This window comes from Cotesia glomerata, linkage group LG1 (assembly GCF_020080835.1).
Source record: "Cotesia glomerata isolate CgM1 linkage group LG1, MPM_Cglom_v2.3, whole genome shotgun sequence".
Lineage (NCBI taxonomy): Eukaryota > Metazoa > Arthropoda > Insecta > Hymenoptera > Braconidae > Cotesia > Cotesia glomerata.
In genome coordinates this window covers 1,290,746-1,315,231 of record NC_058158.1, presented here as the reverse complement: position 1 = coordinate 1,315,231, position 24,486 = coordinate 1,290,746, and the positions used below count along the sequence as shown (strand labels likewise).

Here is a 24,486-nt window from a genome sequence, read left to right as displayed (position 1 = left end):
ATTATTTAAAATTCCCAACAAATTAATTTTTTATTATAAAAAAGACCAATTTTAAAAAAAATAAATTTTTTATCTCACTATATAGTTATTTAAATTTAAAACGTGCAATTACACTCCAATTTTTGTCTCTCAATGTCAATTAATTATAATATATATATATTAATATTTAAATATTGAGATAACGAGTATTTTTAATTTTATTAATACAATCTAAATAGATTTAATTAAACCTTAGCAAGACTAAAAACAGTACAAATATTAAAATCGGATTTATTTTGTCCGCCGGCAAAATTTATAAATTATTTTAGAAACCAGTTGTCAATTACCGCAATAGTTTATTAAATAAATAAATATATATTCAATTAACTAATTAATTAAAAAAAACGGCAATTATTAATTATTATTATTGATACTAACAGAAATATGTGATGACAAATGATTCCAGCCTGAGCTGTTTCGTTTAACCAAAGACTAGCGATAGATTCTTTTATATTACATATATATATATATATAAAAATATTTTATTATAAAGTTATTATCATATATATGTATATTGTGCATGAATATTAATTAATATAGGATAATTTTATCAAAAATCACATTATAAATTTATTAAATTTTAATTAATGTACAAAATTTGTTGTACCATCCAATAAAAAAAATAAAATTTAAAAATCTACTAACTGTTTATACTCAACAATTAATTAAGACACTTAAAATTTGAGTACTTAATTTAAACATGACCAGCTTCCTTAAGCTTTCCGACGAGAGCGTCAACGTCGGGTAGAATGGAGCCAGCTTGTCTCACCGGTGGATCTTCAACAGAAACTACTTCGATCCTGGCTGCTGTGTCTACTTGCAAATCTTTTGGAGTTACTTTTTTAATCGGCTTCTTCTTGGCCTTCATGATATTCGGCAAAGTTGCGTAGCGAGGCTCGTTCAGGCGCAAATCTGCGCTCAGGACTGCTGGGGTTTTTACTTTTACTACTTCTAGACCTCCGTCGACTTCTCGGGTGATTGTTAGTTCACCTTGTCCATGCTCGATCTGAATTTAAAGTTAATTTGTCAGTATTTATATAGATTGACTACTTTGAATATTATATATAATTTTTAATTTTATTCAAGAAAAATATTTTATGAAAATTATGATATTGAAGTTTAGAGACATTTAATTATTTAAAAAAATTTCTAATTAATAAATTATTACAAGAAAAATTTAATTTTTAGAAGCTCTAAAGAATTATAAATAATAATTTTTACAAATATTTTTTTTTTTTTTTTTTTTTTTTTTTTTTTTTTTTTTATTTATTTAATAAACAAACCCAACAGCCTAGGCCATTAACAGGGTTAATAGTACAGTAGTTAGTATACAAAGATAGTTTTTGATGTATGACAAGATGACTTATAACTAGCATAGTGATTTCACATATAAACTTTGAAATACTAAAATACTAAGTGAATGCTCTAGCGATAAGTTAGCTATTGCAATTCATTCACAATAATAATCAAAAAGAAAGAAAGAAAAAACAAAACAAAAAAAAAAAAAAAACAAAGTATAAAACAGAATAGCAATACTCCTTATAAAATAACAATACTCCTTATTACCAATACACAATTGCACATCATCAACTCCACTTAATTACTAATTTGCCAAGTAATGCTGTTATATATCCATGAGGACAATCAAACGGATCGAGTGAAGCTTCTAATTGACAAAAACGATTCACTGCACCAGAGATGCGATAGATCGGCGCTGCCTGAGATAAGTTAGATTTAGCAATAGGTATATACATTGGTACTTGACTTCTTATACCTAAGACTGGTATCCTAAATTTAAACAATGATAGTAGTTGAGGACAGTCTACCAAGTTATTGAACAGTTTAGTTGCAAAGGAGAATTCTGTACATACTCGTCTTTCTTCAAGAGTAAGATATTCGCACTCATTACAGAGCGTTAGATTTGCGATTCCCCGAGCTGGATAATGTCCAGTTTTTCCAAATTAAAAATTTTAAAAATCTTCTTTGAACTCTCTCAATTTTAGTGGACTGTCCTGACTGAGTGGGAGACCATACCAATGAAGCATACTCGAGTTTCGGTCTAACAAAGGTATTATACAATATTCTAATGGCATAAAGATTATTAAAATTTTTTGAAATTCGAGTAATGAACCCTAGGGTTTTCCATGCTTCTGATATAATGTTGTTGATGTGCATAGCAAAAGTAAGTTTACTGTCAAACGTTACTCCAAGTATTTTGACTGATGTACTTTTATTTAAAATTTTACCAGACATGTTATAGTTAAAAGTAATAGGATTTTGATTTCAGTGATTGTTAAAATGATGCATTTATCAGCATTGAGTTTCAGCTTATTGTCTCCACACCACTGAACCAAGTATTCAATGTTACGCTGTAGAAATGCGCAATCATATACATTGCGTATTCTCATATAAAGCTTTGAATCATCCGCAAATAAATCAAAGAAACAAGAAGTATGTTGTGCTAGATCATTGATAAAGACAAGAAACAAGAGAGGACCAAGGTTTGATCCTTGAGGTACTCCTGAGGTAGAAATATAGGGCTTAGATCGATGTCCCATATAGTATACAATATTTTTCCTGCTGACTAGGTATGAAGTTAATAAGCACATAAGGTGAGTAGTTAGTCCTAGCGCACGCAGTCTATCAAGTAATATTCCTTTGTCTACTTTATCAAATGCTTTAGCAAAATCTGCACAAAATACATCAAGTTGTTCTCTAGCAGCAAGAGTCTCATTAGCAAGCTGAGTGAAATATATTAAATTAGTTACTGTTGAGCGTTTGGGCATAAAACCATGCTGAAGAAAACCACAGAAGATTCAATGAAGACCTGATTGAGCTTCGTATTGAGACCACGCACATTTTGATAGTACACCGAATAGTTCGTTAGCAGGATACTTTCATAAAGAGTTATTGATCTTTGTTCATCTTGTTCAGAACCGAAGTTCGAGCATGCTGAACTATAAGTTGACGCGTTCCCCTGGTCACTATCTTCAAGTTCTTCTCCCCCGCTGAAGTACGCCGCTCCATCTCCTCTTTCAAGGCCAAGTACTCCCGTCTCTGCGCCGGTGTTTGATCTCGAGCAATTATCAACTGCTGGAGCGATACTGGTAGTCTCTTCTGGGTCTTGGATTTGACATATGCCTGCAGGATGATATCAGCTGATTCAGAATTATTGAAAATAATTTTTACCGGACGTGGAGATGTACTATTCAATAATAATTTACCAACACGCATGCATTTAAATTTTATTTTTAGAGTAGCTATTGTTTTGTTCAATAATTTACAGAAACAGTCTGTGATTCTCGCATGGAGATTACCATTTTCTGATTCCGAAGAATCATCCTCCGGGAGTTCATAAACCATGAGATTCGACCGCCTGCGTAGTCTATCCTCAAATTCCTTGAATACATCATGAGACGCCCCTGCTACTGACTGGGCCCCAGAAGCCGATGATACAATACTGTTAACCTTCTCTTTAAGCTTGACAATTTCACGGTGCTCACTAATTCCTCTGGTGGAGAAATCTTTCAAATATGTATCCAAATTATCCAGTCTGATTTCTACATTATCTAGCCGTCTTGCTAGTGGAGTTGATTCATCTCTAAATGCCTGCTGGATATCTTCAAGCGTGAACTGATGCGTTCCACCGGTATTCGTTGATTTACCGCGTCCCGGGCCACAGCATCGGGTGAATCCGCCATTTTTGGTTAGTGCTTCAGTGTTGACACACGCCGTGTGAAAACAACTCAGGCATTTAGGGCAGTTGACAGATTTGTGTAATATGGGTACATTACAAGCCCTGCACGACACATCCACTTGACAGTCAGTAAATGATGCATTACACTCATCCATTGTAATATATATTTATGCCGCTAGGGGTCAGCACATACCACTAAAAATTTGTCCAGTAGTATCTTGTTACTGATAATAATAATAATATTACTCCTCAATATTGAGGGTTATCTCCAAGAGTCATACAAAAAAGAAAATTTAGTATGAAAAGAAAATATTTATAACACCATTTTATATCACACTACGTTCTAAATATTTTTATACTCAATTACAAACATCTTATTTAATTAATGATTCACTAGTTAAATAATAGAGCGGTAAAGACTGGGGACACACTTTTACGCACATTCACTCAGTTGCGGCCATCTTGCCATATCTAAAGTTAGATCTTTTTTATCTTTTTTAGATCTTTTTGATCTTTTTTAGATCTAAAGTTATTTTTAAAGAAAAGTCTAAAAATTATCAAGTGTCTGCTTATTTCATTATCATTAAAAATGATACTGAAATTTAGAGACACCTTATAATTGTTAGAAAATTTGTTAATTAATAAATTATAAGCTCATCCCGACATTACACTCATCGAGACCTTTCATTTGAGTACCCACATCAATTTTTCATATATTTATATATATTATATATATATCTATATATGAAAAATTGATGTGGGTACTCAAATGAAAGCTCTTGATGAGTGTAACTTCAGGATGAGCTTATATCTTTAAAAGCGACAATAGTTAAGAAAGTACAGTACAATTTAACAAAAATAAGAAATGACCTTGTATCTTGTCAACTATTGACATTTTTAAAGATATAAGCTCATCCCGATGTTACACTCATCGAGACCTTTCATTTGAGTACCCACATCAATTTTTCATATACTTTATATATTTATATATATGTATATATGAAAAATATATGAAAATGCATGTGAGTACTCAAATGGAAGGTCTTGATGAGTATAACTTCAGGATGAGCTTATATCTTCAAAAACGACAATAGTTAAGAAAGTACAGTGCTATTTAAGAAATGTCCTTGTATCTTGTCAACTATTGACATTTTTAAAGATATAAGCTCATCCCGATGTTACACTCATCGAGACCTTTCATTTGAGTACCCACATAAATTTTTCATATATTTATATGTATTATATATATATATATATATATATATATATATATATATATATATATATATATATATATATATATATATATATATATATATATATATATATATATATACATGAAAATGCATGTGGGTACTCAAATGAAAGGTCTTGATGAGTGTAACTTCAGGATGAGCTTATATTTTCAAAAACGACAATAGTTAAGAAAGTACAGTGCTATTTAAGAAATGTCCTTGTATCTTGTCAACTATTGACATTTTTAAAGATATAAGCTCATCCCGATGTTACACTCATCGAGACCTTTCATTTGAGTACCCACATAAATTTTTCATATATTTATATGTATTATATATATATATATATATATACATGAAAATGCATGTGGGTACTCAAATGAAAGGTCTTGATGAGTGTAACTTCAGGATGAGCTTATATCTTCAAAAACGACAATAGTTAAGAAAGTACAGTGCTATTTAAGAAATGTCCTTGTATCTTGTCAACTATTGACATTTTTAAAGATATAAGCTCATCCCGATGTTACACTCGTCGAGACCTTTCATTTGAGTACCCACATCAATTTTTCATATATTTATATGTATTCATGAAAAATATATGAAAAATTAATGTGGGTACTCAAATGAAAGGTCTTGATGAGTATAACATCAGGATGAGCTTATATCTTCAAAAACGACAATATTTGAGAAAGTACAGTGCAATTTAACAAAAATCATTATTTAATAGAGCAATTTAATTAATAAATTATAACAAAAAAAATTTATTTCAAAAATCCAAATGTTGGAGGCTCTAAAAAATTATAAGTGCAATTTTTAAAAAATAATATTCTATACCTATTTTATAATTCAAAAAAATACTCAAGTATCTGCTAATTTTAATTCAATAAAAATTGCATTGATATTTTTATAAAATTTAAATAATTTGAATATTATATAAATTATAAATATTTTTACTTTGCTGCAAAAAGTCCCAGCAGGCCAGTCCAAAATACTAGCAGTCATTTGAGCAGTCTGGTTGCAATCGTCATCAATAGCCTGCTTCCCAACGAAAACAATGTCTGCCTTCTCTTCTTGAGCCAACTTGGCCAAAATCTTGGAGACATGGAGAGGTTGAAGAGTCTCGTACTCAGCTCCAGAAACCTCGACGTGGATTCCCCGGTCAGCGCCCATGGCCAGCGCTGTCCTCAGAGTCTCTTGGGCTTGAGCAGGCCCACAGCTGACGGCAATAACTTCGTCCGCTAATTTTTTCTCCTTCATTCTCACAGCCTCCTCGATCGCTATCTCATCGAACGGGTTCATGGAGTGCTTAACCCCTTCGGTTACCACGCCAGTCTTATCTGGCTTCACGCGAATCTAGTGCAGAGAATATTATGTTGTTAGTTCACATTTTGACTTATTATAATTATAATATAATATTACAAATTAATTTTATTTTTTTTATATATTGCAGCTTACCTTTACAGCATAATCAATTACTCGCTTAACTCCAACAAGAACTCGAGACATTTTTTTAGTATTTAAATGTAGAACACTGAAATTATTAACAATCTGGTAGCTGATTGTCCCAGTTAAACTAATCTTGATTCAGTATTCAGTCACTTTGGTCTTCATTTAGGGAATCATTACTGACCAATACCAACGCAGAGTTCATAAGTCCAATATTTTTCTCTAATTATTGGAAGTGGGGAGAAATTACGACATATAGCGTTGACAACAGAGGGTATTTCTTCTTTAAGATAGACTTCTGGTTGAGTGACGAATGTTCAGTGAAAGTTTTTACAATGCTACAGTAGCTAAAAAGAATTTCTACTATACCGATAATTTTTTACCAGACTACCCTGATAGCCAAGTTGGCCGCAACTTTCTGTCAATCTACTGCCGCAACTTGTCACCAACTTGGCGGCAACTCTTGGAAAGTAACTCGGTTGGTGTCAACTTGTTCACCAAGTTGTCACCAAGTTGTCGGCAAAAGTTGCTCTGAAACTTTTTCACACCAAGTTGAAGATAAGTTTCTCAAGAAATTTGGCGACATATTGCGGCAGTAGATTGGTCTCTTTTTTCTCAGAAACTTGTAGCCAACTTGGCGCCAACAGTTACAAATTCGGAAGTTGACCGCAAGTTGTCGCTAAGTTGGTGGCAATTATCTGACACCAACTTGGTTGGTCTGAAACTGTGGCTATCAGGGTATACCCTGATAGCCAAGTCGGTCGCAACTTTCCGTCGATTTACTGCCGCAACTTGTCACCAACTTGGCGGCAAGTCGTGGAAATGAACTCGGTTGTTCACCAAGTTGTCGGCAAAAATTGCTTTCGAAACTCTTTCGCACCAAGTTGACGACAAGTTTCTTAAGAAATTTGGCGACATATTGCGGCAGTATATTGGTCTTGTTTTTCTCAGAAACTTGTAGCCAACTTGACACCAACAGTTACAAATTCGGAAGTTGACCGCAAGTTGTCGCTAAGTTGGTGGCAACTATCTGACACCAACTTGGTTGGTCTGAAACTGTGGCTATCAGGGTAAATATAAGAATGTATTTGTGATACTGAAGTTAGCTGCATTAGAAATGAAAACTCATACAACTCATAAAATTGAGGTTAGAAAGATTAGTCAAATATTCAATAATATTTTTTTTAACTTCCCGCTAAGAAAATTGAAAATTTTCAAAAATCGGGAAGTTATTGGTTTTACCCCGTTTTTCGAAAATCGAGTTTTCATTAGATCTCGACGTTTTGAGGTCCTAGGAAGCTTTCTTGACTATTCCCGCGAGGGTGTCACTATGTCTGTATGTATGTGTGTGTGTGTGTGTGTGTGTGTGTGTGTGTGTGTGTGTGTGTGTGTGTGTGTGTGTTTGTGTGTGTGTAAGTATGTAAACCTCTTATAACTTTTGAACGGTTGAACCGATTTCATCGCGGTTGGTGCCATTCGAAAGGGCTTCGCCAAACTTAGATTTCCTGTTAATTTGAACCGATCCGGACCGATAGATTTTGAGATATTTGGAAAAATCTCAAAAAAATAGAAAAAAAAATTTTCAAAAGTGGTTTTTCGGGATAACTCTTAACGGCTCTACCGATAGATTCCAAAAACTAATAAACTCTCAACCTTAAAAAACCACGTCGATAACCGCCAATCTGGTCTAAATCAGTTGATTCGTCCGAGAGATATCTTGAACGAAAGGAAACCGAAAAAAGTGTTTTTTCGGAGTTACTCCGAAATTTATAGTTTGACCAATTGAAACTTAGAAATTCTTTATGAGGCTTAAAAAACTACGTAGAATGCCGCCAACCGCGTAAAAATCGGTTAATTCATTCAAAAGTTATTGCGGTATGAATATTCAAAAATAGTGTTCTATGAAACTTCTATCAGACTTTTGAGCTCAAAGAGCTCAAAAGCATAGAAAAGGTATCTTTTTGAGCTCGGAGAGCTTAAAACAACACACAGATTGTACTTTTGAGCTCTAAAAGCTCAAAAAAGCGGCCAGGTATTAACGGAATTAGCGGGAAGTTGCAGGGATGGCCTTTAGGGTCAACCGTTTTCCTAATTTTTTATTATTAAATAATCTCATAAAAAAATCTATTTTTTGTTTTTCTAGATAAAAACCCGAAAGAAAGATTACTCTTGATGACATTACTGATTTTAATATTCCACTGACAGAGTTTGCAAAAGTTGCTTCTCAGATATGGGATTGAAAAGAATTTGATGGTTTAGAAAACCTGTGAAGTAAATATCAAATTTCCGAATTGAGTAGTTCAGTATCTTTCAATAGATGCATTAAATTGACATTAAAAGCTAGAGACGGCAGATTTTTATTTTTCATCATGTCTCACAGCAACATAAGACTGTCTTTTGGACGCCGGTGTTGCGATTTTGTTGTTACTAGAAGATAGGGATGGACGATGTTAGCAAAAAAAATCGAGATCGGACTATCGATTTTCGAAATTTTTCACCATCGAACCATCGATGTTTTGACAAAAATATCGAAACATCGATTGTAGACATCGATGTTGAAAATGCGTGCGAAAATTCTAAAAAATTATACTTACAACCAAATTTGACGTAAAAAGAAATAATTTTTAATTACTTTAATTATTATTGCCCGTACACCCTCAAAATTTTGACTAAAATCCAAAAAAACCCTAAATAAGGCAAAAAATTGCGAAAAACTGCAGCTACAGCGATGAATAAAATTTTGTGGACCTAGATCAAGCATGATTTTTATATATTTCAATTCACTGAATCTGAATTTGAACGTTAATTAGCCCGTTGAGCCGTCAAAATTTGAAAAAATAGCAAAAAACTAAAAAAAATGACAATAAATCATGAAAAATCGAAATTGTCAGAATAAAAAAATTTTTTGGATTCAGATTGAGGATGATTAAAATTCAAAAAAATCTCAAAAACCAAAAAAATCGGGAAAATTAAAGTTATAAATAAGAGAAAAAAATCTATTAAACACTGTGTAGGTCATTTAAAGATTAACAAATTTCGATACAATCGAACGACAGTCTGAAATTCGAAAATATGGTTATTTCGTTATTTTTGAATTCTAAGATCATGTTCCAGCTATAAAAATGCACTTGCAAGTCATTAACAATTGTGTTTAATAGATTTTTTTCCCATATTTATAAATGTAATTTTTACGATTTTTTTTTTAATTTTTAGCGCGCGCTAAAAAATTTCTAGTAGAAATTTATTTCGATGTCGATGGTTTATTATTCTACATCGACCATCGATGTTTCGATTCCAAAAAAAATCGATGTTTCCCGGAAAAAACATCGATGTATATCGCCCATCCCTACTAGAAGATAGAGCAGAAATAAAACAAGTTAATTGTCTAGGAAGGACTAAACTTCATGTTGCATTCAAACAGAAAAAAGTTGTTGCACTGAATGTCTTGTTGTCTCATGGAGCAGACTTATTTGTTCAACAGAAAGAAAAATTTATACTTGCGACTTCTTGGAAGTACCTTCAAATATTAGAACAAACGAACTTGATAAAAAAGAAAAATTGAAGGCAATGGAACGGGATTCTAGAGACTCTGTCTCACAAGACGATGAACAAACAAGAATTTCTGTGATTAAGGTGTACTTGATAGAGTATTTTGTTAAACTGTTAACAGCTACAATGACTGAAAATTAATATCAAACTTATTTTTCAGAAAAAGAGGCATCATTATGGGGTAAAAGAAAATGTGTCTTCCGCCAGTAAGTGAAGTTGTTTCAGATGAATTGAATTTGATGAACCAAACATATATTTATGGCCAACTAAAATACTCAGTATTTATGCAAGCTCGTAGAGACGAACAAGTTGAATATCTCGACGTAGCTAGAATTGAATAAATAATAGTTTAAAAAAACTAAAAACACGCTTTTTATAGAAAACCAAACTAAAAAATAGAAAATAAATTTAAATTAAGAATAGTGTTAAAAATTTCAATAAATATAAATTAATAATAGTGTAAATAAAAAAAATGTATTTTATTTTAAAAAAAGCGTGAGGTGCATGGTGTCAATAGTTATAAATATTTTATTGACAGATATGAGTAGAGTGATTATCATTTTGATAATATCTTAAAAAGCACCCCACGCTTTTTTTAAAATAAAATAAATTTTTTTTATTTTATTTTATTTTATTTTATTTCAATAAACAAACCCAACAGCCTAGGCCATTAACAGGATTAATAATACAATCGTTAGTACATAAGAAAAATAAATTTTTGATGTATAACAAGATGACTTATAGCTAGCATAGTGATTTCATTCATTTATACTCATAAAAATTGCTGAGTAATTATTGCTTATTACTTATTAATTATTACCTATTAAAAATTACTTATTAACTATTAATTCATAATTGCACATCTTTAACGCCACTTAGTTGCTAGTTTGCCAAGTAACGCAGTCCCTAGCGGTTTTGTAAATGCCGAAAAAATGTCGCAATTATACAGTATTAATGCGGTATTTTTTCAGCATTTTTGCGGTTGTTTTGGTCAGTTTTTTTATCGAAAAATTACGGAACATTTACCGTAAAAATGCGATACATTTACGCTGGAAATGCGGCATATTTACGGTAATAAGGCGGTAAAATGACTGTATTAAAACCATATTTAAAAAATGGTGTCAAATTAAATAACGCTTGGACTGGGATTCGAACCCAGAACCTCCCGGGGACATGTCGGCTACTCTACCATTTGAGTTACCCGGTCTATACCATATTATTTTTTTGCTTATTCTATATACATTAAGCCACACCGTCCATCTTACGATAAGCATATTTAAAATTAAATAATATAATTATATATGTGAAACAATATAACTTTTCGATTTTAGAAAATTTGCAACTTTCTAAGTGAGAAATTAAAAATTGAAATTAAAATTAGAATATATTTACTTAACATATGTATTATTTTATATTAATTATCGCTAAATACCTAATTAAAAAATAATATTCTACATATTTTTTATTCAAAAACAGTATTTGTTTTTGCAAAGTAGCGATGGAGAATAAAAAGCAAAATTTGAAATTTTTCATTTTATTCATTTCTAACATAGAAGTGAACTAAAAATAAAACTAAATCTTTAATAATTGTCCATTATGTCAGAAAATATTCGGCAAAATTACTGTATTATTACAGTAATTATTTGGAATTTTTTGGGTAAAATTTGGGCATTAATGCGGTAATTGTATAGTATATTTTTGGTAACTGTACAGCATAACTGCAGTATATATACTGTATAACTACAGTATAAAAACTGGCCAAAACAACTATAGTTTAACCGCATTATTACCGAATTATAACGGTAAATATACGGCATGAGCATAAATGCCGAAAAATTACGATATTTTTACGGTATTATCAAAACCGCGAGGGGTTACATAGCCATTTACACTATTATTAATTTATATTTATTGAAATTTTTAACACTATTCTTAATTTAAATTTATTTTCTATTTTTTAGTTTGGTTTTCTATAAAAAGCGTGTTTTTAGTTTTTTTAAACTATTATTTATTTTTTACTTTTTAGTTTGGTTTATTTACAAAAGCGTGATTTTTTAGTTTTTTTAAACTATTATTTGTTGATTATCAAAAATATTCAGGCGCGCAAATTACCCACGGAGAGTTACATACTGACATACTGACATACTGACATACAAGTGAAGCTAATAAAAAATAATTATTTATAAATATTATAAATACGGGGAATCAGAGTTCGATTTCGGAGAGCGAGCCTGAGAAACGGCTACCAGAACCAAGGAAGGCCGCAGGCGCGCAGATTACCCACGGAGAGTTACTGACATACTGACAAACTGACAAACAAACTGACATACAAGTGAAGCTAATATAAAGCGTGTAAAAAGCAAGCATTGAGATGTCGCAGAAATTATAGAACTGTTTCCGTGTCTAACATCAGCTATTGCGCCGTTATTAGAAGCGCATTAAAGAAAAAAAAAGAAGAGAAGAAAAGACTAATTTAAATCCAATCGTCTGAATGATTGATAAAATTTTTTCTACAAAAATTTAACACTTTTTTATCAATAAAATTCACAGATTGACATTTATCAGTCCAAATGATTAACTCTTTTATAAAATTTGCATGAACAGATATTTTTAAAAATTTCGCAACGAAAATTATGAAAGTGTCCACTGAAGATGCCAATAAGTCCTTTATATTTATTTTAAAATCAAGCCCGTCGTTGATTAATTTTTTTTTTTATTAAATATTTAATTTTTGCTGGCATTCAGTATTATAATTAAAAAATTTTTTTAATACTTATGATTCTTAATTAAATTTTACATTCAAATCTCTCGATAAATTTAAAATCTCTTCAAAAATTGGCTAATGCTCATCGGTAATCATTTTTCTCCGTTATTTAAATATAAAAATTGATTTTTCATTCAAATCTTCAAACAAACTGTCAAAAAAAGTGTTATTGCCAAAAATTCAATGTCAAAAGTCACCCCTAGCGGTTTTGTAAATGCTGAAAAAATGTCGCAATTACATAGTATTAATGCGGTATTTTTTCAGCATTTTTTCGGTTGTTTTGGTCAGTTTTTTTATCGAAAAATTACGGAACATTTACCGTAAAAATGCCATACATTTACGCTAAAAATTTAGAATATTTACGCTGAAAATGCGGCATATTTACGGTAATAAGGCGGTAAAATGATTGTATTAAAACCATATTTAAAAAATTGTGTAAAATTAAATAACGCTCGGACTGGGATTCGAACCCAGAACCTCCTGAGGACATGTCGGCTACTCTACCATTTGAGCTACCCAGTCTATACCATATTGTTTTTTTGCTTATTCTATAAACATTAAGCCACACCGTCCATCTTACAATAAGCATATTTAAAATTAAATAATATAATTATATATGTGAAATAATATAACTTTTCGATTTTAGAAAATTTGCAATTTTCTAAGTGAGAAATTAAAAATTGAAATTAAAATTAGAATATATTTACTTAACATATGTATTATTTTATATTAATTACTGCTAAATACCTAATTAAAAAATAATATTCTACATATTTTTTATTCAAAAACAGTATTTATTTTTGCAAAGTAGCGATGGAGAATAAAAAGCAAAATTTAAAATTTTTCATTTTATTCATTTCTAACATAGAAGTGAACTAAAATAAAACTAAATCTTTAACAATTGTCCATTATGTCAGAAAATATTCGGCAAAATTACTGTATTATTACGGTAATTATTTGGAATTTTTTGGGTAAAATTTGGGCATTAATGCGGTAATTGTATAGTATATTTTTGGTAACTATACAGCATAAGTGCAGTATATATACTGGATAACTACAGTATAAAAACTGGCCAAAACAACTATAGTTTAACCGCATTATTACCGAATTATAACGGTAAATATACGGCATGAGCATAAATGCCGAAAAATTGCGGTATTTTTACGGCATTCTCAAAACCGCGAGGGACGTCAGAAAAAAATTGTTATTCCAATAAATTCACAATCACCAAAAACTGAATTTTAAATAATTAAAATAAATATTTATCACTGTATAACAATAACAAAGTTCACAGTATTATTGTTTCATAATCAATTATTGTTTATAAAAATCCAAACACAAGCAATCCACTAAAATGCATTACAAAACAAATTTGTAGGTTAAAAAAATTTTACTTATTAATTATTCGTATTTTATCTTAATTAGTTGATTTAAAAAGACGTAACAATATTATGCGAAATATTTTAAATGTATGTACAATTGTTGAGAATAATTAATTGAAAAAAAAAGAAAAAAAAAAAAATCATATAATCATATCACATATTTATTTATTTAAGCATTTAAATTTGACAGAATGGAAGTGACCATGGCGCATGCGTGGTTATTCTCATCCGCGGAAAAGGTGATCTGTTGTTCCCATTACTGTAAGTTATCAAAACGTTCACGCAGTGACGTGGCCGATGACGGCTCTGTGAAATATCAACCATTAATTATTAAACGTGAAATAAAATGTTAATTCACAAAATAGCTGTGCGCGGATAATTAGTTCTTCAACAAAAAGTCACAAATACTCTTTTAAATAATAATACAGTAAATTTAAAAATACTTGCACACTATCGAGGTAAGTTTAACACGTTTAACCTAACCAGTCTGTTGGCATAATCTTAATTATTTATCATAAGATAAATAATACGCGTATTCATGTCAAATAAATTAACCTTGGATCCATTTTTGGACAACTGATAGTGATATTTCCTTTTTTCAGCAAGATGACCACCTACGAAGACTTTATTCAGCAGAATGAAGACCGGGATGGAGTACGGTTTACCTGGAACGTCTTTCCTTCCTCGAAGGTCGAGGCCACCAGGATGGTCGTACCCCTCGGGACTCTCTATCAGCTGATCAAGGAGCGCCCCGACTTGCCTCCAATTATGTACGATCCTGTTTTGTGTACCAGGTCCACGTGCAGGGCTATTCTTAATCCCCTCTGTCAAGTGGACTACCGTGCCAAGCTTTGGGGGTGCAACTTTTGCTTCCAAAGGAATCCAGTAAGTTATTCGTCAATTTTTATTTTTTTTTATTATTATAAGACTGAATTTTATTTTATTAAAACATGTGGTGATTTTTTTTTAATAGTTTCCTCCACAATATGCTGCTATTTCGGAGCAACATCAACCAGCAGAACTCATTCCAATGTTTTCTACAATAGAATATACGATAACGGTAATTATTTTTCTACAGTGTTAATTATTGACTTTGACTCTGAATTCAGCAGACATTCATTAATTTTTTAAGTAAATAAAATATAAATAAGTTAAAAATCAAAAATGCATATTTAGGGTCGGTTTTTTTTTTTTTTTAATAAAATCAAAATTTTTTCCTTAACTAAAATAAAAAAATTTATTCGTGGATTTTTCTGAATTTATAACTTTTTATTCAAAAATCAATTAAAAAATTTTAAATTAAAATAAATACCATTTGATCATTTCAATAATTTTTTTAACAAATAAATTATTGAAAAATAAAATGAGAAAAAAATTGATATGTAGAAATTTTTAATAAATTAAAAATTCAATTTTTTTAAAATAATTTTTGGAAAAAATTTATTTGTTAATTAAAAATGAAAATTAAATTAGCCGACATCTAAAAATTTTTAGAATTTTTTTTATTGAAAAAATCATTACAAAAAAATTAAAAAAAATTTCATTTGTAAAAAACTTGAAAAACTGCAAGTGCAATTTTTAAAAAATATTTTTTTGTTCTAATTTAATTATTAAAAAAAAAATCAAAAAATTCAAAACATCGGCTAACTTTAGTATAATAATTATTTATGAAACTGTTTATAATTTTTTTTTTTTATTAAAAAAATTATTACAAAAAAATTCCACTTATAGAAGATTTGAAAAATTATACCTGCAATTTTTTAAAAATATTTTTTTTTACTTGTAATTTAATTGTTGAAAAAAAAAAAAAAATTATATTGAACGTCGGCTAATTCTAGTACTATAATTATTTCTAACAATTATCAATTCTTAAGAATTAAAAATTTTTAATTTATTTACTTTCAAATAAATTTAATTTTTAAATAATCACACTTTCAAAATAATTATTAATAAATAATATAAAATCAACAGTAACAATAAATAATACAAAAATAATTCAACAGAGAGCACAATGCTTACCTCCAATATTCCTCCTGGTGGTGGACACATGCATGGACGAAGAAGAACTCGGAGCATTAAAAGACTCCCTCCAAATGTCCTTATCATTACTCCCCCCGAGTGCGCTGATCGGCTTAATCACATTCGGAAAAATGGTCCAAGTCCACGAACTAGGCTGCGAAGGCTGCAGCAAGAGCTACGTATTTCGCGGAACTAAGGACCTGCAGCCCAAGCAGGTCCAAGACATGCTAGGCATCGGAAGACAAGCTCCCGGGCAAGGTCAGCAGCGAGCCCCGACAGGGCAGCCACTTCCCCCAGCGAACAGATTCTTACAACCGGTTCACAAGTGTGACATGAGTTTGACCGACCTCCTGGGAGAGCTTCAACGCGACCCTTGGCCCGTGGGAGTCGGTAAGAGACCCCTGCGTTCAACCGGAGTCGCTCTGGCCGTCGCAACTGGTCTTTTAGAGGCAAGTTACGCAAACACCGGAGCCAGGATAATGATGTTCGTCGGTGGACCTTGTTCTCAAGGTCCCGGACAAGTTGTGACTGACGAGCTCCGGCTGCCGATTCGGTCCCATCATGACATCCACAAGGACAACGCGAAGCATATGAAGAAGGCTACCAAGCATTATGACGCTCTAGCAGCTCGTGCTGCAGCTAATGGTCATATTATTGACATCTACGCCTGCGCTTTGGACCAAACTGGACTTTTAGAGATGCGACAGTGCTGCAACTCCACCGGGGGACACATGATCATGGGTGATTCCTTCAATTCTTCGCTTTTCAAGCAAACTTTCCAGCGAGTTTTTGCAAAAGACGCGAAAAAAGACCTCAAGATGGCGTTTAATGCCACTCTGGAGGTCAAGACCTCCCGAGAGCTCAAAGTTTCAGGAGTAATTGGACCCTGCGTGTCCTTAAACATGAAAGGCCCTTGCGTTGGCGAGCAGGAAGTCGGACTAGGTGGTACTTGTCAGTGGAAGTTCTGCGCCTTGATGCCCTCGACCACCGCCGCAGTATTCTTCGAGGTTGTTAATCAAAATTCAGCCCCCATTCCGCAAGGAGGTCGCGGGTGCATCCAGTTCATCACGCAGTATCAGCACAGCAGCGGTCAGCGGAGAATTAGAGTCACTACTGTTGCGCGTAATTGGGCTGATGCCTCCACGTCGCTCCATCATATTAGTGCTGGCTTTGACCAAGAAGCTGCTGCTGTTCTCATGTCTAGATTGGCGGTGAATCGCGCAGAGAGTGATGATGGTCATGATGTTCTGCGCTGGGTTGATAGGATGCTCATCAGACTGTGCCAGAAGTTCGGGCAGTATGATAAGGATGATCCGAATAGTTTTAGATTGGCGGAGAATTTTTCGCTGTACCCGCAGTTTATGTATCACTTGCGTAGGTCCCAGTTCCTGCAGGTGTTTAATAATTCTCCTGATGAGACAAGCTTTTACAGACACATGCTCATGCGTGAGGATCTTACTAATTCTTTGATCATGGTGCAGCCGATTTTGTACAGCTACGGGTTCAATGGGCCCCCCGAACCTGTCTTGCTTGACACTTCTTCGATCCAACCGGATAGGATTTTACTTATGGACACTTTCTTCCAGATTCTTATTTTCCACGGAGAGGTATTTATGAAATTTTGATTTATTAAATAATCACTTTTGTTAAATTGTACTGTACTTTCTTAAATATTGATGTTTTTGAAAATATAAGATCATTCCGATGTTACACTCATCAAGAGCTTTCATTTGAGTACCTACATGCATTTTTGATATATTTTTCATTTATACATATATATAAATATATAAAATATATGAAAAATTGATGTGGCTACTCAAATGAAAGGTCTCGATGAGTATAACATCAGGATGAGCTTATATCTTTAAAAATGTCAATAGTTCACAAGGTCATTTCTTAATTATTGACTTTTTTAAAGATATAAGCTCATTTTTATGTTACACTTATCAAGAGCTTTCATTTGAATACCTACATGCATTTTTGATATATTTTTCATATATACATATATATAAATATATAAAATATATGAAAAATTGATGTGGGTACTCAAATGGAAGGTCTCGATGAGTATAACATCGGGATGAGCTTATATCTTTAAAAATGTCAATAGTTCACAAGATACAAGGTCATTTCTTAATTTTGTTAAATTGCACTGTATATATTTTTTTAACTTTTGACGTTTTTAAAGATATAAGCTCATCCTAATGTTACCCTCATCAAGAGCTTTCATTTGAGTACCTACATGCATTTTTGATATATTTTTCATATATACATATATATAAATATATAAAATATATGAAAAATTGATGTGGGTACTCAAATGAAAGGTCTCGATAAATGTAATATCGGGATGAGCTTATATCTTTAAAAATGTCAATAGTTCACAAGGTCATTTCTTAATTATTGACTTTTTTAAAGATATAAGCTCATTTTTATGTTACACTTATCAAGAGCTTTCATTTGAATACCTACATGCATTTTTGATATATTTTTCATATATACATATATATAAATATATAAAATATATGAAAAATTGATGTGGGTACTCAAATGGAAGGTCTCGATGAGTATAACATCGGGATGAGCTTATATCTTTAAAAATGTCAATAGTTCACAAGATACAAGGTCATTCCTTAATTTTGTTAAATTGCACTGTATATATTTTTTTAACTTTTGACGTTTTTAAAGATATAAGCTCATCCTAATGTTATCCTCATCAAGAGCTTTCATTTGAGTACCTACATGCATTTTTGATATATTTTTCATATATACATATATATAAATATATAAAATATATTAAAAATTTATGTGGGTACTCAAATGAAAGGTCTCGATAAATGTAATATCGGGATGAGCTTATATCTTCAAAAATATCAATAGTTCATAAGATACAAGGTCATTTCTTAATTATTGATATTTTTTAAGATATAAGCTCATTCCGATGTTACACTCACCAAGTGCTTTCATTTGAGTACCCACATGCATTTTTGATATATTTTTCATATATACATATATATATTAATATATAAATATATGAAAAATTGATGTAGGTACTCAAATGAAAGGTCTCGATGAGTATAACATAAAGATGAGCTTATATCTTTAAAAATATCAATAGTTCACAAGATACAAGGTCATTTCTTAATTATGTATCTAGAGATAGAGCAGTTTCAAATTTTAAAAAATACTAATATTTTATAGACAATAGCACAATGGAGGCAATTAAAGTATCAAGACCAACCAGAATACGAAAACTTCCGTCAATTACTAGCAGCGCCTGTGGACGACGCTGCTGAAATTCTTGCTGGAAGATTCCCAGCTCCGCGTTACATTGACACGGAACAAGGTGGTTCCCAGGCTAGGTTCTTGCTCAGCAAGGTCAACCCTAGTCAGACACATAACAATATGTACGCCTATGGAGCGGTAAGTTGAAGAGCGATAATTTTAATAATTAAAAAAAAATCAATTAGTCTAGTTATCATCACATCAGTCACAGTTCATCTGTGCATGTGAAAGTTTGAAAGTTCTTTTTTTTTAATCATTATTTATTTTTTTCACCATGATCCTGTGAACCAGGGGATGCCGTTGCCAAGCGGGGTGTGTTTTATTTTAAAAATTTTTTTTTTATTTCGTTTAATGTCAGTTAACTGGTATGGGGAAATAAAATAATCGCTTTTACCCACTAACTAATCAATCACCATTTACCTGCAGATATCATTTATGTACTTACTTATATTGACGTAATCGCTATTAAGTGATTAGTAAATATTTTAATCAGTTGATTATATTTAATTAAAATTAATTAAACTTGGATGTTTAATTATAAATCTATTTGTTCTCATTCAGGAAAGCGGAGCACCTGTGCTAACTGATGACGTCAGTCTCCAAGTATTCATGGAACATCTTAAAAAATTGGCCGTTTCGTCACAAGCTTAAGAGAGCCATAGGATCCAATTTTAAAAATAAATATTTCTTTTATATATAAATCAATAATATTCAAAACTAATTAATTAGTTAATTAAGTTATAATTATAAATAAATTGCAATTATATCTGATTCCAAGCAATGAAAATCAATTCAATGCGACTTATTTTTTTTTTACTTACTCTGGGTACATCAAATTTATTATTTGTAATTATAATTAATTAATAATATTACTATTCAGATTTATATGTTGTATATTTACAATTCATTTTATTATTTTTTAAATATTCATATTTATTTGTAATAGAAAATTATCAATTTTTATTATATGTACTAAAAAAAAATGAGGACTTTTTATGAATTAAAATTAAGTTAGCCGACATTTAAAAATAAAAATTTTTTTTTTTTTTTTTTGAAAAATGACTAAAAAAAATTGTCATTTGTTAAAAACTTGAATTTTAAAAAAATATTTTTTTGTTATAATTTAATTATTAAAAAAAAAAAAAAAAAATTAAAAACTTCGGCTAACTTTAGTATCATAAATTATGAAAATAAAGTTAGCAGACACCTAAAAATTTTTAGAATTCTTATTGAAAAATTTATAACAAAAAAAATTTTTTAAAAATTACACATGTAGAAAATTTTAAAAACAATGCTTAGAATTTTTTACAATATTTTTTAAGTTCTAATTTAATTAATGAAAAAAATATAAAAAATTGTTAAATGTCTGCTAACTTTGCTATCATTCATAAATTAAATTAGTTGATAATTTTTAGAATTTTTTTTATTAATAAAATTTTTACAAAAAAATTAAAAGAAAAAATTGCACATGTAAAAAATTTGAAAAATTACACGTGCAATTTTTTACAAATATTTTTTTATTGCTCATTTAATTAATAAAAAAAAATGAAAATTTTTGTAATTTATTTTATTGAAAAATTATTATTAAAAGAAAAGATTTTACATACAGAAAATTTCAAAAATTATACGTGTAATTTTCTAAAAATATTTTTTTAGTTCTAATTTAATTAATGAAAAAAAATTAAAAACGTCGGCTAATTTAATTTAGAAAATTATTTTTAATAAATATCAGTTGTGGGTTTAATAATTTGTAGAGAAAAAAAAATTTTTTTTTTAAATTGACATTTAATTTAGCACTCAAAAAAATAAGTACAAAGTTCATTTATATTATCTTTTTAACCAAGAGTAATTGTCATAAAAAGTATTGGCCGATAATTATTCGTATGTGATTGAATGTTTGGTAAAATGAGCTTTAAAAAAAATAATGGTTCAAAATATAAATAATAATCACAATAATTAGCTAAAATTTGATCAATTAATCTCAATTGTTTAAAGACATTTACTACTATGGCATCAGCAGTTCACCCGTCAAATAAATATTTATATATTATAATTATAATATGTCAAGTACTATTTACACTTGGTTAAGCTACGTAGAATTATTTTAATCAATTAAATATAAATATGTATAATAAATTCTTTCTAACTAAGAAAACGTATCGACATCTTTTGCTCGACGTCTGTCCTTTCGAGTACTTTGCAAAACTCCTCAAACGAGATCATGTTGTCACCATTTTCATCTGCTTCTACTATTGTTCTTTCCACAATACTGTTGAGTTGTTCTTCACTGTAATTTTATTATTAATTATTATTTTATTCTTGACCATTAATTAATACGTAAATAATAGTTAATAATAAATTATTTATTTTACCTTATATTAGCACCGACCATCATGTGTAAAATGGCCAAGAGTTCATCTTTGGAGATCATTTCATCGTTATCTAAGTCATACATTTTAAAAGCGACTGAAAATATAAATAATTATCAATTTTCATAATTAATAAATGACATTAAAGTTAGCTGTTACTTGAAAATTTTTTAATTTTATTAAAAAAAAAGATTTTTTCCAAAGAATTATTTTTAAAAAATTGCATTTTTCATTTTTTTAAATTTCTACATGCCAATTTTTTTTGCCATAATTTATTAGTTAAAAAAAATTCTAAAAATTATTTAATATCTGCTAAATTTATTTTCATAATTAATAATTGATAAAAACGTTAGCAGACAGCTGATGGTTTTTAGAATTTTTCTCTTTAAAAAATTTATTTAAAAAAATTGCACATGTAGAAAATTTAAATAACAATTTGTGCAATTTATTAAAAATATTTTTTTAGTTCTTATTTAATTAATAGAAAAATTTTTTTAAGGTCTGCTTTTTTTCATTAATTTAATTAGAAATAAAAATGACATTAAAGTCAGCAGTCACTTAACAATTTTTAAATTTTATTTACAAGAAAAAATTTGTTCCAAAAAATTATTAAAAAAAAATGGCATTTTTTATTTTTTTAAATTTCTAAAAGTCAATTTTTTTTGCCATAATTTATTTGTTGTAAAATTTTTTAAATTATTTTAATACATGCTAAATAAATTTTAATAAATAAAATATTTTTTTAAAATTGCACATAGTTTTTTACAAATGAAATTTTTTTAATAAAGAAAAATTTGTTTCAAAAATTTATTTTTAAAAAATTGCATTTTTTATCTTTTAAAATTTCTAAAAGTCAATTTTTTGCCATCATTTGTCTGCTATATAATTTTTAAAATTATTAAATATATGCTAAATAAATTAAAAAAAAATATTTTTTAAAAATTGCACTTATAGTTTTTTACAAATGAAATTTTTTTAATAAAGAAAAATTAAAAAATTTTTAGAAATCAGCTGACTTAATTTTCATAAAAATCTTACTAAAAGTGTCAAAATAAATTTATTTTAAAATAAAAAAATTCTTACATCTCAATTTTTCCTGTCTAGAGTTCAACCTATTGGGGCTGTGTTTTTTGATAGGCCTAAACAGAGCAAGGACTTGCATAAATTGCAAAAAATTAACCCTGTCATTACCGCTCTCCTCAAAAAAAGCATTGACAATCCTTTCACCGAGAGGATTGATCGCCAGTTCAGGAATCCTAAGAAAATCCTCCCGACTCAAAGTTCCACAGTCGCCCCGGTCTAGGCTCGTAAATCTGCTGTACAGCCGTTCGATTTGGTTCGGAGTGACTGAAAGTAAAAATAAAAAATGATGAAAACTAATTTAGCACATATTTAATAATTTTAAGAATTTCATGACAAAAAAAATTAGAAAAAAAAATTGACATTTAGAAACTTTAAAAAATAAAAAATGCAATTTTTTTGTTAAATAAAATTTAAAAATTTTCCAGTGACTGCTAACTTTAATGTCATTAAAAAATGTTATTTATTTATTTATTTATTTAATAATGCCAAGGCTGATGCCAAATGGCAAGGTATACAAAATATTTTTGCAATAGTGGATACAATTTTATAAAAATTTGAATATAATAATAAAAATGCTTATGATAAACTATAATATGATTTAAATTTAATTTTTTATATGATTTATATGATTTAACTAGGGTAGATGGGTTTATGTAATATCTGTAGTTATACAGTCAAAGATAATAACAATATGAATTATAATAACATCGAGAGTGACAATAGGTAACTTAGTTTAAGTCTCCTGCTCCATTAAATAATTAAACAGTTTGGTTTTAAAGACCTCAACACTGGAAGCACCAATAATATCAGGGGGCAATGTTTGCCAAAGACGAATAACAGTGATAACAAATGAATTTTCATAATAATTCGATGTAAAATGCGGGATTTCAAAGTTAACATTATTTGATTTGAGAGCTAATCTTTGTGATCGTCGAGAATCAATATCAATAAATTGTCACTGGTAATAAATAACAATAAAATGTCACTGGTAATAAATAACATGATGATAAATTTAGCAGGTTTTTAATAATTTTTTTTAACAAATAAACTATGGCAAAAAAAACAATATAAAAAAAATTGACATGTAGAAATTTTAAAAAATTAAAAATGCAATTTTTTTTAAATAATTTTTTCGAGCAGATTTCTTTGTTGAAAAAAATTAAAAAATTCTCTAGTGACTGCTAACTTTAATGTCATATAAATAACAAAATTATCGACAAAACTTACATCCAGTAGCTTCTTGGATCTGAGCAATCTCCTCTTCACGCAAAAGCAAACTCGATTTGTTCCCCATTATTATACGTCGTATTTCCTCTAAATAAATTAAATGATTGCAGACTAACGATGGTGAAACTGCCGTTAAATCACGATATTCACCAACACTTTTTATTAAATTAATATTCACTCCTTAGCGTATACATTATCATTTAATGATGAGGGCAAAGTACGCTTAAATAATTTTACTAGCTGCTTACTACACAAATTAATTTTCGTGTGACAGCTGATAGGTTAGACTCCCATTACAATCCATGCACATATACAAACACACTCTTTAAGTTTGAAGTCGCGGCCATTTTGGTTCAGTGCCGAATTAACCAGTAGCGTCCCCTGAGCTGTC

The 24,486-nt window shown here is 29.9% G+C and overlaps 3 protein-coding genes across 5 annotated transcripts; 1 reads left to right on the top strand and 2 right to left on the bottom strand.

Moving 5' to 3' along the window:
- Positions 1–179: 179 nt before the first annotated feature.
- LOC123265863 (electron transfer flavoprotein subunit beta) lies at positions 180–6,651 on the bottom strand. The gene is made up of 3 exons (XM_044729812.1): positions 6,427–6,651; positions 5,926–6,324; positions 180–1,045 (listed from the first exon to the last, which is right to left on the bottom strand). The coding sequence occupies exons 1-3, from the start codon at positions 6,475–6,477 to the stop codon at positions 734–736; spliced, it is 762 nt and encodes a 253-aa protein (XP_044585747.1). The 5' UTR covers positions 6,478–6,651; the 3' UTR covers positions 180–733.
- Positions 6,652–14,357: 7,706 nt separating this feature from the next.
- On the top strand, positions 14,358–20,217 carry LOC123275021 (protein transport protein Sec23A). 3 transcript variants are annotated; one of them, XM_044742894.1, is made up of 7 exons: positions 14,358–14,570; positions 14,719–14,997; positions 15,086–15,172; positions 16,116–17,738; positions 19,333–19,554; positions 19,708–19,728; positions 19,978–20,098. In XM_044742894.1, exons 2-7 carry the CDS (start codon positions 14,719–14,721, stop codon positions 20,065–20,067), a joined length of 2,322 nt encoding a protein of 773 aa, XP_044598829.1. In that variant the 5' UTR covers positions 14,358–14,570; the 3' UTR covers positions 20,068–20,098. The 3 variants fall into 3 exon arrangements, with proteins under 3 accessions (XP_044598829.1, XP_044598828.1, XP_044598830.1); XM_044742893.1 differs by having other exon boundaries at positions 14,715–14,997; XM_044742895.1 differs by lacking the exon at positions 19,708–19,728 and having other exon boundaries at positions 14,715–14,997; positions 19,978–20,217.
- A 1,180-nt stretch (positions 20,218–21,397) lies between these two features.
- LOC123275020 (calcineurin B homologous protein 1) lies at positions 21,398–24,445 on the bottom strand. Its single transcript, XM_044742892.1, has 4 exons — positions 24,096–24,445; positions 22,869–23,132; positions 21,789–21,882; positions 21,398–21,703 (listed from the first exon to the last, which is right to left on the bottom strand). The coding sequence occupies exons 1-4, from the start codon at positions 24,160–24,162 to the stop codon at positions 21,559–21,561; spliced, it is 570 nt and encodes a 189-aa protein (XP_044598827.1). The 5' UTR covers positions 24,163–24,445; the 3' UTR covers positions 21,398–21,558.
- Between the last annotated feature and the right edge of the window lie 41 nt (positions 24,446–24,486).

What these genes read in the sequence shown, in the direction of transcription:
- LOC123265863 (XM_044729812.1), bottom strand. Translation starts at nt 6,477, where the DNA reads ATGTCTCGAGTTCTTGTTGGAGTTAAGCGAGTAATTGATTATGCTGTA. An exon ending in TAATTGATTATGCTGTAAAG is followed by an intron (nt 6,325 to 6,426) that starts GTAAGCTGCAAT and finishes TCTCTGCACTAG; the next exon opens with ATTCGCGTGAAGCCAGATAA. An exon ending in CTGGGACTTTTTGCAGCAAA is followed by an intron (nt 1,046 to 5,925) that starts GTAAAAATATTT and finishes CTTTAAATTCAG; the next exon opens with ATCGAGCATGGACAAGGTGA.
- LOC123275021 (XM_044742894.1), top strand. Translation starts at nt 14,719, where the DNA reads ATGACCACCTACGAAGACTTTATTCAGCAGAATGAAGACCGGGATGGA. An exon ending in TTCTTATTTTCCACGGAGAG is followed by an intron (nt 17,739 to 19,332) that starts GTATTTATGAAA and finishes AATATTTTATAG; the next exon opens with ACAATAGCACAATGGAGGCA. An exon ending in ATATGTACGCCTATGGAGCG is followed by an intron (nt 19,555 to 19,707) that starts GTAAGTTGAAGA and finishes CCTGTGAACCAG; the next exon opens with GGGATGCCGTTGCCAAGCGG.
- LOC123275020 (XM_044742892.1), bottom strand. Translation starts at nt 24,162, where the DNA reads ATGGGGAACAAATCGAGTTTGCTTTTGCGTGAAGAGGAGATTGCTCAG. An exon ending in GATCCAAGAAGCTACTGGAT is followed by an intron (nt 23,133 to 24,095) that starts GTAAGTTTTGTC and finishes TTTTACTTTCAG; the next exon opens with TCACTCCGAACCAAATCGAA. An exon ending in ATGGTCGGTGCTAATATAAG is followed by an intron (nt 21,704 to 21,788) that starts GTAAAATAAATA and finishes ATAAAATTACAG; the next exon opens with TGAAGAACAACTCAACAGTA.